We start from the raw sequence: 13,023 nt of genomic DNA, 5'->3' as shown, positions 1-13,023 counted from the left end.
CAGTTCTAATCACAGCCGGGCCCAGCGTCACAATATAGAATGCACGTAAGCAACATTTTCACGGTAAATCTCATATTTTTTCCTTCGAAAGCGAATACTTGGAGACTTAAAAACATGTCTTACAATAGAAATGAGCCTCAAAAATGCATAAACACATGGCAATTATAGAGGTGCAAACTCGACATGCAGATAACAGCGGAAATCAAGCAGACCTATGACCTCTCAAAATTTTGCCATAGCACGGTCTTTATACGACATGAAGTCCCCTTCATGAATAGGAGTGAAGAGACAAAAAAGGTCGAGTTACCGAAGACAACGGCAAATGTACAAATGTCACGAACTGTTGGAGTCGTGTAAGCTAGTCAACTCAAACAGGATGATACGCTATCGCATGCTCGCTCGAGACTCTTTGTTATGCTTCGCGCGAAACTTATGACGCTTTATTTTCCCTCCTGTCAGCTATCTGTCATAGGGCACATATTGACTAATCAGGTACTCCATTGTTGGGCTGACGGAGGGTTTGAAAAGTTAAAAAGAGTCCGCAGACGGTGTTTTCTCGTCTCGCCTTCATACTGCCTTTTTGCGTCCGCGATGACCAAGCGCTCGTCTAAGTGACCCTAAGAGAGAAAACCAGCTGCCAGCAGACTATCTGGAAGCTGTCAAGTTTGTCTATAGGATCTCTGCTGTCTTTTAAAGAACAACAGAGTTACGCAGCGCATGTTTGAAGATTTACAACACAGATGTTTTTTTAAGATTAGTTAGTGGCGCCCGGAATTCGACCTTGTGTGGGTGTTATCGCGCAATTAACTGGCACGATTAACTGGCAGGGCTCTTCAGTGCTTGCCTTTCTTGCTCTGTTTTTATTTATTACTTTTTAACGAAACAAACCACCAGAGAAAGTCGTGTATGTGGTGTTCCACCTTTTAGTAATTTCCTTTGGAGGAGATTTCAACGTTGTTTACCCTTCTGAAGATCGATTTATTTAAAGCAGATGTTCTTTTTGTGGGCGTTTCGTCTTAGAAGCTGTCAATTACGATCACACCGAACACCCTTATTTAGTCGGTTTTAGAGTGCATTCTCATTTAGTAGCTGTTGCGCCAACAGAGTGTCGTGCGGCATGTAGTATGTTTCATGTTTCATGTTTCATCATTTTTCTGCAAGCTACGTTATGCTTGCACTCAGAAAGAAAGAGGAATCATGCAGCTTCTCTTAGTTTGTTACTGAGTCGTCTTTCGCCACTGTCTTATCCCGGAATTATGTCGCGGGAGCGCGACCACGTATTCCAGGTGAGAGCTTTTTGAACAGAGAAACACTCGATGGATTAAGCGCTTAATCAGGCCGGTCATTAGCATTGAAATTTGTTTTTTTTTAACAATGAGTGAAGTCTACAAGAAAGAAAAACGGAGTACTCGCTTTGTGGTTTCAAATAACTGACCGATTTTATAGGCCGGATTTTCACATTTTTAAGTTTGTTTACCATGAATGTGGCGTCGGCTGATTTTGCAAGCTGCCCGTGGGCATTTTACGGCTATCAAGGTGATCTAGGAAGTTTCTACTGGGCGCTGCCTATTTATGCAACATTTAATGTCACTGAACGACCCACAACAGACTGGTAGGGGTGTGGCAGATGAGACGTTGAGGGCCGTTTTGGTTTGCTACCGTAGTTTAATTGTTCGACCAAACCTGCCAGCTTCAAAATGAGAAAGTCCTACATGTCATTAATATACATTGCCTGTTTTCTTTATCTCATTGCAGCCATTGACTACAGCCAGGGAATATTCTGACACTTCTGACGAAATGAGCCTCGATTCGCCTCCGGTAAGAGAGTTTTGCAATGCATGTCTCTTCGATGAGATTGCAACGCTTTAGATTTCTAAAGACCTCTTAGTGTACTTGATAATTATAGAAAACCATTTATCTTTTACATCTGGCTGCTATCAAACGAGACTTAATGCTTTCTTCTTTTATGTTTGTCTAAAACACGCACAGGGTTTGTTCCAAACGCCAGCCATTAGTTCAATTGGGGTTGGTTACCATGATGCTCTGGCAGACAAGAGAAATGTCAAGGTGCGGTAAGTCAATGTCAAATTTAAAAAGCTATCTATCTATGCAGTTTGGTTTCTTTCAACATTGCTTTAAGTGAGACTAGTTCGTCTTCGATCTTATTTGAGCGAGAGAAAGAACAAATGTTCAAAGTGTCAGTTCAGTTTGACGTGGAAATGTGTTGTGCGAGGGATATACCCTAGAATGTGAGAATTGCACTTTAAGCCCGTGATTCACAGCATAATTTATTTATTTGTATTTATTTTTCTCAGAAAAAAGCGCGGATCCGACGAGAACCTACGTGTAGTGGTACAGAGACGTCAGAGCTGGAAGGTCCGGTGAGTTGAGTGAAAACCACCGCTTGATTCTCCATGAAAATATTCAAGAAAGTCAGATTTTTAATTTACGTTTGGCAGAAAAATGCAAACATTTGTTGAATGGAGTCAGGGCGCACTCTTGCTTCGCCGCGGAATCAATTACGGTAGATCACTTTCCAAAAACATGGAGGCCAAGTGTGAGGTCTTAGCGTAGAAAGTTCACTGTTTATTAGGCTGTTATTTTTTGAAACATTGGCAAAGAATTATTTGAGTGACGTATTTTCACTAGTGTCAGAGAATTCTGGTTTTGGTGATGAATGTCATGAATGATGATTTTTTTCATTATTTCTTTTTCTTTCAGAGCAAAGTGCGGGTTAGACGCGAAGAGTTACGAAACTCAAGCTGGACGTCCAACCCGTTACTGGAAGATTCGGTGAGTGTGTCCACATTGTTACGAAATAAGACGACAAAAGCTGGGAGCTGCTACCATCAAATTCATTAACGCATGGCAATCCCCGGAGACTAAGCACTTCCTATTCTTAGCAACAGAATATAAAGGGACAATTTGTAAATCGCCAACAACCATGAAAAATATTACTTCAAATGGTCCTTTATAAGGAATTTGGGTACATTTTACTAAGCGACCACTTTGGTCCGGTTGCCATCAGACAGAAAATCTGGAAAACTTAGCTTAAAACTGAACTTAGATGCTTAAACGTTCAAGATGTAAGTCGATTAGTAATTGGCGGCTCCAGTAACTAATTAAAAGCTAATCACTTCCTGTGTGATTATTGCACCATTTATTCCAAAACAAGTCACTGAGGGAGATTTTCTCTTGAACCTAGGAAACCGAAATCATCACAGTCAATAAAGTAAGATTAAAACAGGATTTTCTAAAAGAGAAGATCAATAACAAGAAAGAACAGATTTGCAAGGCGCGTATTTATAGCGCGTGATTCACATCCTTTAACATTAATCACTTCTTTTCTTTTTTCTTCAGAGAAAAGCGGGCATCGGACGAAAACAAACCTCCAGTAGTTCAACGAGAACGGAGCTTGGAGATCCGGTGAGTTGAGTGAGAACCACTGCTTGATTCTCGTTTAAAACAGTCCATTTCAGATTTTGAATTTGCGTTTGGTAGAAAAATGGGTACATCACTGATTACATGGAGTAAGGACATTAACTTAACTGAGCCGAGAAATCAATTGCGGTTGATCATTTTCGGAAAACATAGAAGCCAAGTGTGAGGTCTTGAACATAGAAATTGCACTGTTTATTAGGTTATTAGTTTTTGAAACTTTGGCGGAGAAATGATTGAGTGAAGTATTTTCACTAGTGTCGGAGAATTCTGGTTTTGGTGATGAATGGTGAGATATAGTTTTTGATTATATGTTTTTCTTTCAGAGTGAAGTGCGGATTAGACGCGAAGAGCTACAAAACTCAAGCTGGACATCAAACTCAGTATTGGAAGATTCGGTGAGTTGTGTGTTCACACTGTTTCGAAATAAGACGACGTCGAAAGGAAAAGGATTGAGCTAAGCTTTCGCTAGTGGGTCTGATTAAGGCTTCGGTAATGGCTATCAAAGTCTGTTTCAATTTCATCTCTCGTCACAAGAGTTGTAAAAGCTGGGAGCTGCTACTTAAGATACGACGATCTCCGGAGACGAAGCGCTTTCTATTCTTAGCAATAGAATTTAAAGGCACCATTTGCTAAACGCCAAGAACCATGGAAAATAGTACTTCAAATGTTCCTTTGTAAGGAATGTGGGAACATTTTACTGAGCGAGCACTTTGGTCCGGTTGCCATCAGACAGAAAATCTGGAAAACTTAGCTTAAAACTGAGCTTGTTGACTGAATGGGCTTGACATGCTCCTAAAGAACCTCTCGTGCAAGAAACAGGGATCACTGAAATAATTTGCTGTGAAATGGTAACCCTGGTTCACATTCGTGCACCTTTTTTCATTTGAAACAGCCCAAAAATGTCGGATTTCAAATTCCGTTGAGCAGAAAAATGCGAGCATCGCTGATAAGAGGGAGCTCGGCCGTTAACTTTACTTAGCCAAGAAATCAGTTTCAGTAAATCCTTTTCGGTAAATAGAGGCAAATCTCTTTTCAGTCAGTCCATCGAAATGCTTAGGCGTTTGAACGTTTGAGCACTTAAATGCTTGAACGTTCAAGGTGTAAGTCGACTAGTACTTGGCGGCTCCAGTTACTAATTGAAAGTTAATTACTTCCTGTGTGATTATTATATCATTTGTTCCAAAAAAAGTCACTGAGGGAGATTTTTTCGTCAACCTAGGAAACCGAAATCATCACAGTCAATAAAATAAGATTGAAAGAGAATTTTCTGAAAGAAAAGATCAATAACGAGAAAGAACAGATTTGCAAGGTGCGTAGTAGCGCCTGTTCACATCCTTTAACATTAATCATTTCTTTTCTTTTGTTCTTCAGAGAAAAGCGGGCATCGGACGAAAACAAACCTCCAGTAGTTCAACGAGAACGGAGCTTGGAGATCCGGTGAGTTGAGTGAGAACCACTGCTTGATTCTCGTTTAAAACAGTCCATTTCAGATTTTGAATTTGCGTTTGGTAGAAAAATGAGTACATCACTGATTACATGGAGTAAGGATATTAACTTAACTGAGCCGAGAAATCAATTGCGGTTGATCATTTTCGGGAAACATAGAAGCCAAGTGTGAGGTCTTGAACATAGAAATTGCGCTGTTTATTAGGTTATTAGTTTTTGAAACTTTGGCGGAGAAATGATTGAGTGAAGTATTTTCACTAGTGTCGGAGAATTCTGGTTTTGGTGATGAATGGTGAGATACAGTTTTTGATTATATGTTTTTCTTTCAGAGTGAAGTGCGGATTAGACGCGAAGAGCTACAAAACTCAAGCTGGACATCAAACTCAGTATTGGAAGATTCGGTGAGTTGTGTGTTCACACTGTTTCGAAATAAGACGACGTCGAAAGGAAAAGGATTGAGCTAAGCTTTCGCTAGTGGGTCTGATTAAGGCTTCGGTAATGGCTATCAAAGTCTGTTTCAATTTCATCTCTCGTCACAAGAGTTGTAAAAGCTGGGAGCTGCTACTTAAGATACGACGATCTCCGGAGACGAAGCGCTTTCTATTCTTAGCAATAGAATTTAAAGGCACCATTTGCTAAACGCCAAGAACCATGGAAAATAGCACTTCAAATGTTCCTTTGTAAGGAATGTGGGAACATTTTACTGAGCGAGCACTTTGGTCCGGTTGCCATCAGACAGAAAATCTGGAAAACTTAGCTTAAAACTGAGCTTGTTGACTGAATGGGCTTGACATGCTCCTAAAGAACCTCTCGTGCTAGAGACAGGGATCACTGAAATAATTTGCTGTGAAATGGTAACCCTGGTTCCCATTCGTGCACCTATTTTCATTTGAAACAGCCCAAAAATGTCGGATTTCAAATTCCGTTGAGCAGAAAAATGCGAGCATCGCTGATAAGAGGGAGCTCGGCCGTTAACTTTACTTAGCCGAGGAATCAGTTGCAGTAAATCCTTTTCGGAAAATAGAGGCAAATCTCTTTTCAGTCAGTCCATCGAAATGCTTAGGCGTTTGAACGTTTGAGCACTTAAATGCTTGAACGTTCAAGGTGTAAGTCGATTAGTACTTGGCGGCTCCAGTTACTAATTGAAAGTTAATTACTTCCTGTGTGATTATTGCATCATTTGTTCCAAAAGAAGTCACTGAGGGAGATTTTTTCGTCAACCTAGGAAACCGAAATCATCACAGTCAATAAAATAAGATTGAAAGAGAATTTTCTGAAAGAAAAGATCAATAACGAGAAAGAACAGATTTGCAAGGTGCGTAGTAGCGCCTAATTCACATCCTTTAACATTAATCATTTCTTTTCTTTTGTTCTTCAGAGAAAAGCGGGCATCGGACGAAAACAAACCTCCAGTAGTTCAACGAGAACGGAGCTTGGAGATCCGGTGAGTTGAGTGAGAACCACTGCTTGATTCTCGTTTAAAACAGTCCATTTCAGATTTTGAATTTGCGTTTGGTAGAAAAATGGGTACATCACTGATTACATGGAGTAAGGACATTAACTTTACTGAGCCCAGAAATCAATTGCGGTTGATCATTTTCGGAAAACATAGAAGCCAAGTGTGAGGTCTTGCACGTAGAAATTGCGCTATTTATTAGGTTATTAGTTTTTGAAACTTTGGCGGAGAAATGATTGAGTGAAGTATTTTCACTAGTGTCGGAGAATTCTGGTTTTGGTGATGAATGATGAGATATAGTTTTTGATTATATGTTTTTCTTTCAGAGTGAAGTGCGGATTAGACGCGAAGAGCTACAAAACTCAAGCTGGACATCAAACCCAGTACTGGAAGATTCGGTGAGTTGTGCGCTTACACTGTTTCGAAATAAGACGACGTCGAAAGGAAAAGGATTGAGCTAAGCTTTCGCTAGTGGGTCTGATTAAGGCTTCGGTAATGGCTATCAAAGTCTGTGTCAATTTCATCTCTCGTCACAAGAGTTGTAAAAGCTGGGAGCTGCTACTTGAGATACGACGATCTCCGGAGACGAAGCGCTTTCTATTCTTAGCAATAGAATTTAAAGGCACCATTTGCTAAACGCCAAGAACCATGGAAAATAGTACTTCAAATGTTCCTTTGTAAAGAATGTGGGTACATTTTACTAAGCGACCACTTTGATCCGGTTGCCATCAGACAGAAAATCTGGAAAACTTAGCTTAAAACTGAGCTTGTTGACTGAATGGGCTTGACATACTCCTAAAGAACCTCTCGTGCAAGAGACAGGGATCACTGAAATAATTTGTTCTAAAATGATAACCCTGGTACACATTCGTGCACCAGTGTTCAATATATAAATCTGTCTACATCCGTGTTACTAGTTGTAGATTATTTTTCACCTGCTTGACAAGGTGATGTGAAGAGAAATAGGATGTTCTTTACTCTTGAGCCTAAGCATTAGAACAACTCTTACTGTAAAGTGCTATTGTTAATTTGTTTTTCTTGGTTATTATTAGATAGACAAAAGTTCCTCTCTTACTGGTGGTGATGAAGAATATAACGACTCCCTTTTCCCAGTTTCTGATGACCAAGGACGGACATATCACGCTTTCATCGAAGTATGCGACAAAATGTTTACTGGCGTTCCAAGAAAAACGATTAAATCCCGCATGCGAAGCTTAGGATTGACTCTTGTCCACTGCTCTGGGGACATTCAGGACAATGTTAAAAGAGCAAGGCCTCAGTTAGCTAATTTTAGGGTAATTTCACTTATATCTAAACGAGACGTGAACATTCTCCAAGCTTATCACGAATCGCGCATGCAAAATGAAAGGCAGCTAAGTACAAAGCGCATTGGCGCCGGCTATAGTGCTTTCTCCAAAGTCGAGAGGCGTTTCAGTCGAGAGACTAGTTCCAAATCATCAGCTCTATCTTACGACAGTGGCATTAATCAAAGAAGTCCAGTAGCAACAACTTCCAATTTCTCCATTGACCATATCTTGCAAACTGGTGAGACCGCCACCAAGAGCTCCTCGATTAACGAGGCCACGCCCCGGGAGGAAAGCTCAAGCGAAGATGAATGCAACAACGCTGACTTCCAATCAATGGAGGAAGACTCATCTAACTTGGACAGTTCTGACGAATCTAATGGCGAAGACTGCCTTCAGCAAGATGATAGTGAAATCACTCTGATGTTAAAGAAACGAAAACTCAATATTTCTGCATTCCAAGATGTCATAGCTTCGGTTCGCGAGATGAAAGCGTTTTATCTTGCCGAGTTCAATCACAGAAGGCGGTCGCCGAGAATGGCAGAAAGCACATGGCAGAAACACGTGGAGAGGCTAGTAACATTCTTGGCTCACTGCGAGACCAACTTAAAACTGAAACCCGCCTTGTCTCTCGTTGATGACTTGACCTCAGTGGAGAGATTCGTGAATTACCTCAAGGAAGACCGACGTGTTCAGAACTCTACGGCTTCTCGGTATCTTCACAGTCTGATAATAACGGCAAAGTTTATCCATGCAGACCAGAGTCGAAGAAACTACGAGCACGTGGAAAGCATCTCTGATCTTCGCTCAGTGCGGAATCAACTGGAAAAGGCACAGCGTCTTACAAAGAGCGCGCCATCTGTGAAACTACTTTGGCCGCAGTTTCAGGAAGTCGTTCGAAACCTCCACTGTAGGTACGAGGAGGCCTCTGGAGTGGTTAGAGCAAGGTTACACATGAATTTCACGATGCTCCTTCTTTTCGCTGTGAACCCTGGCCGAGCCAAAGAACTGAGGACCCTACGTCTGTCAACAAAAGAACCAGCAGAGCAAGAAATTCACAAATTCGCCCAGAGTTTTCCAGAGGGAGACAATGCAATAATCTTTTCGAGCGAGGGACCTGTCTGGCTAATAGAGCATGGTTATAAAACCGCGCCAAAATACGGTCTTAATGTTGTTCGATTTGACACTGCCGAGTATCAGTTTGTCATCTTCCATCTCAAAGAGTACAAGGGCATCTCGAGACCGCGTCTCCTGTCTGAAGACAAGCATGACTACTTCTTTGTCAACAAGCGCGGCACTCAATTCAAGACGTCTAGTTCCTTTTCACACTACCTGTCGCTCATTTTTCAAGAACACCTTGGTTTTCCTTGCGCCATCAACGAAATGAGGCACGCCCTCGTGGAACACTTCCGTTCTTCTCCAGAAAGTTCTGATGTAAGGCTAGCCGAGTCCCTAGCACGTGTTTGCAAGCACAGTTTGAGAACGCAGATAAATATTTACGATCGACGCACTGAGTCTGAACGCAGATCACAAGCATTAAGCTACCTGAATAGGTCCGCTGTCAATTTTATCCTGGACGAAGCTCCAGCTCCATGTTCCCCAAAAGATGACAGTGATCAGGAAACAGAGGATTTGCCCTCCCCGGGAGAAATGTGCGCTCTCGTGTCTTGCGACGCAACTCAGGAAAATCCCACCGTGTTCTTAGCCAAGGTTCTTAAATACACAGCGGACGGGAGGTCCGCTCGACTAGCTTGGTTTAAAGAAGTCGAAACGCGCCCAACCTACTTCGAATTCCAAGCAGGGACCGACGTGTGGGAGGAAAAGGCAAGCTCTCTGATCTACCCCGTAGATGTCGTTTTCCATCGACTCGACGGAACTTACGAGCTTCGAACACCAAAGAAACGACTGTGGTCTATGATAAAAAAGTAACACGCTCGGACATCGACACTGAAACGCCTCACGATACTGAAACGCCTCACTTAGATCCAGCTCTTTGATAACGTTTATTTAATAACAATAGACGGCCTCGCAATCTTTTAAGTTTAAGTGCAACAAAATTGTCAGCCTTTCAGAATATGGAAATGTCCCTAGATCATAGAAAGATTGAAGTATTGCTAGGATGCTCAGTGGTTGTTCTGTTCAGCATAAAACATGAAGACGACAGATATAAGGTAAAACTCACTGCAGTTATTGGAAGTCTCAGTAAGATTTTCCGGTATACGTGCGTCCACGTCAAAATATCATCAGCTGTCTTCAAGGCTATAAATTCCTCAAGGACAGTTGTCTTAGGCAGACAAAAAAAGGGACAATTCTGTTGCATTTGACCTTCGAGATACAATGTACTATACATTTTACGCTGAAAAACGATTTGGATAATGGGAGAAAACGTTGTCCTTGAGTCGGGCAAAGTATTTCCAAAACAGTATGTCGTGTTTAGGAGTTTAAGAGGCAATTTGTACAGCAAATAACATAGCTAGTGAACCCTTGACCAACATACACTCTTTTAGATGGTGCTTGCTTTCTGAAAACCAATCGCATCCATTGTGGTGTTTGGGTCAAAGACGTATTTGTTTAATGTTCGATTTATTAGGGAATCGTTTCGGGGAATTTGGAGTCGCTATATTGTTTTGATTGTGTTGGTCAAGGACTAACTTTTAAGACTAAGAAATGGGTAGCAATCCCCCAGTAAGAGTAAGCGTTGTCCAAGTCAGCCTTGTATATATAGTTTTATTTGGTTCCTGTTGCATTTAGAGTGGCAAATATAACAGAGTGTTAAGTGCAGTAATTTAAAATTTTCGTGTTTTCAATCCCCCAGTAAGGGTAAGCGTTGTCCAAGTCAGCCTTGCATATATAGTTTTATTTGGTTCCTGTTGCGTTTAGATCGGCAAATACTACAGACTGTTTGTTAAGTGCAGTAATTTAAAATTTTCGCGATTTCAATCCCCAGTAAGAGTAAGCGTTGTCCAAGTCAGCCTAGTATATATGAGTTTATATAGTTCCTGTTACGTTTAGATTGGCAAATACTACAGAGTGTTTGTTTAGCGCAGTGATCTAAAATTTTCGTGATTTCACAGTTTCTTTGAGGCTCTATGAAGCCAGTCAGGTTAATGTTCTTTTTTTGGTCATATAAGACAGAACAGAACAGAACAGATGAAAAGAGTTTTCTTTATAGCTCAATTACAAGAAAATGTATTTGTCTTTTTTCCAGAGTTTTACTGTGAAGTTAGCAAGTCAAACATGTGACGTTTATAAGACAGAACATGACCAGTGAAGGCTGATTACATTGTTAGATTGTTGATCGCAAATAAATAGTTTTGGTTGCACTCAATTGCGCTTGTCTTGATTGAAGTTTTTCGTGGGGCTGATCACTCACAAAACCTTTTAAGATTCTTATCCCTTTTTCCAATTAAGTAGACAGTAACAAAGTTTAAAAATGACTTTTCCCTGTTTTCTGTAAATTAAAGTAGACGCATAACTGCGTGTACTTGGGTTTCTCTTAAATCCTAAAAACACGACTTTCCTTCTACAGCGTATTGCCACGCTAAGATTTCACTGGTTTAGTGGTCAAGTGGATATCATTGTGACATCCCATTTGAGATTTGGGCGTTCCACTTTCCGTGACCGGTTTTTTTCCCCTTGATCTAACAAGGAAAGTCCTTAGTTCTTTTTTCTCGAATATTACCGATTTGACGTGAAGACTCTTTCGTGCTTATGTTTTGCTCGATACATCCATAGTATCATCTTGTTTATCTTTGCGTGGGTTCTAACATGACTACTTAGTCCATACGCGACCACACTGTTCGACTTTGACATGAAACATGCCTTTCAGTTTATGTTTTATGTTCAGGTGAAGCAAAGCTTTTTGAGCCGATCAGAGAGAACGCACTTATATATATCCCTATATTTTAAAGCAAAATTCTGAACCTCCGAAGCTCGAGAAAACTTGTGAACTTCGTGCCATTTCAAAACGCCAAATTTTTCACGACCTCTAAAAAACGGTTTCCGGACCCGAAGCGTTATAAAAACGTGTCCGTGTTTTGCCATATTTAATTCTAGCGAAAATTTACAGAACATTTTCGAATAAGGAGTGATCGTACAAAAATCGTTCTCGGATAAAAATGTTTCGAAGAGGTCGTGAAAAATTAGACAATCCATGTAACAGTCAAACCTCTCTACAACGGCTACCTTGGGGTAAGGGGCCGTTATGGGGTGGTAGGGGTGTGATGGTACCTGTTTTGACGGGGGCTACAACATTTGTATATTAAACACAATGCTTATATTAGCATCGAAATACCTAAAACAGTCAAAATATGTCAAAAAAACAAAAACCAAACAGAAACAGAGACCAACGATACGCGGTACGGATCAAGGTTCCTGACGACTTACAATATAAAATGGGTTTTTGTATACACCATTCGTCAGTCGTTGATTAACTGGCCGTTGTGGAGAGGTTATTTTGGCAATTAGTGGCCGTTGCCGTTATGAAGAGGTGACCGTTGTAGAGAGGTGAAGAGTAAATTTATGGGCCGTCCGCCGGGACGAAACAAAATGGCCGCTGTAGAGAGGTGGCCGTTGTAAGGAGGTGGTCGTTGGTGGAGGTTGGACTGTATTTAAAAACTCGGGACAGGGTGATAGCCACCAGCTCTATAAGCTTTAATTTGTATATTCTCGAACTCATAATCTAATTGCTTAATAGAAACACGATTATTAACCAATCAGCGCGTATATTTTCACAGGGCTGTTTTCTAAAATGTTGCATTGTAACAGAGCGCGCTTGTCCTACTTAATTCCTATTGAGCCATCATGAACGAAATCTCTATATACGTGCGGCCGTGCGTATAAAACATGACGTGTACAGTTTTCGTCGAGTTTGGTGCAAGTTCCCTTTGTTTAAGTTTCGGAAATGTCAAGATTATTCTGAACAATCCAAACCCTACTTCGAGCCTTTGACTTTTGCCAAGCTAAGATGTTTACTTAAACTTGAGTATTTTGACTTTCTTTGTCTACATCTTCATTGAGTATTTTTGACTTTGTTTGCCTGTATTTTATTATAATTAATTCGGAAAAGCGAATTTTTCTATGACAATAAGCCGTTTTGTTCAACTGTTGCTCAACTGATTGTGGCGTGTTAACATCCTAATAACCTTTGTTTTCCTTCACCGTGTGTTGTGAGAACCTTGTAGTCAATCACAGATAAAGCATATTTTAGCGCCCAAGTTTTTGTCGCCATGTTATACAAGAATTGGTTTATGCTTTTAGCTGTGCGTATATCGAGTTATGGGTTCACTTGGGAAGTTTGTAGAGCACTCAAGAGGCCAGAGTTGCTCTCGACTATCGCCTCGAGCAGCTCTTACGCTTCTTTCGTGCCCTCGAAAC

At 40.9% G+C, this 13,023-nt stretch overlaps 1 protein-coding gene across 2 annotated transcripts; it reads left to right on the top strand.

Annotated features, from left to right (window-relative positions):
- The first annotated feature begins 246 nt into the window (after positions 1–246).
- LOC145474394 (uncharacterized) lies at positions 247–5,690 on the top strand. 2 transcript variants are annotated; one of them, XR_014045415.1, is made up of 4 exons: positions 247–2,793; positions 3,361–3,426; positions 3,765–4,878; positions 5,217–5,690. XR_014045415.1 is itself a non-coding variant. In XM_081455134.1 (3 exons), the coding sequence occupies exons 1-3, from the start codon at positions 2,674–2,676 to the stop codon at positions 3,897–3,899; spliced, it is 321 nt and encodes a 106-aa protein (XP_081311260.1). In that variant the 5' UTR covers positions 247–2,673; the 3' UTR covers positions 3,900–5,690. The 2 variants fall into 2 exon arrangements, 1 of the variants encoding a protein (XP_081311260.1); XM_081455134.1 differs by having other exon boundaries at positions 3,765–5,690.
- The last annotated feature ends 7,333 nt before the right edge of the window (positions 5,691–13,023 follow it).

This window comes from Orbicella franksi, unplaced genomic scaffold (genome assembly GCF_964199315.1).
Source record: "Orbicella franksi unplaced genomic scaffold, jaOrbFran1.1 SCAFFOLD_146, whole genome shotgun sequence".
Classification (NCBI taxonomy): Eukaryota; Metazoa; Cnidaria; class Anthozoa; order Scleractinia; family Merulinidae; genus Orbicella; species Orbicella franksi.
The sequence above is the reverse complement of the archived record's forward strand: the minus strand, read 5'-3'. Positions and strand labels throughout refer to the sequence as shown.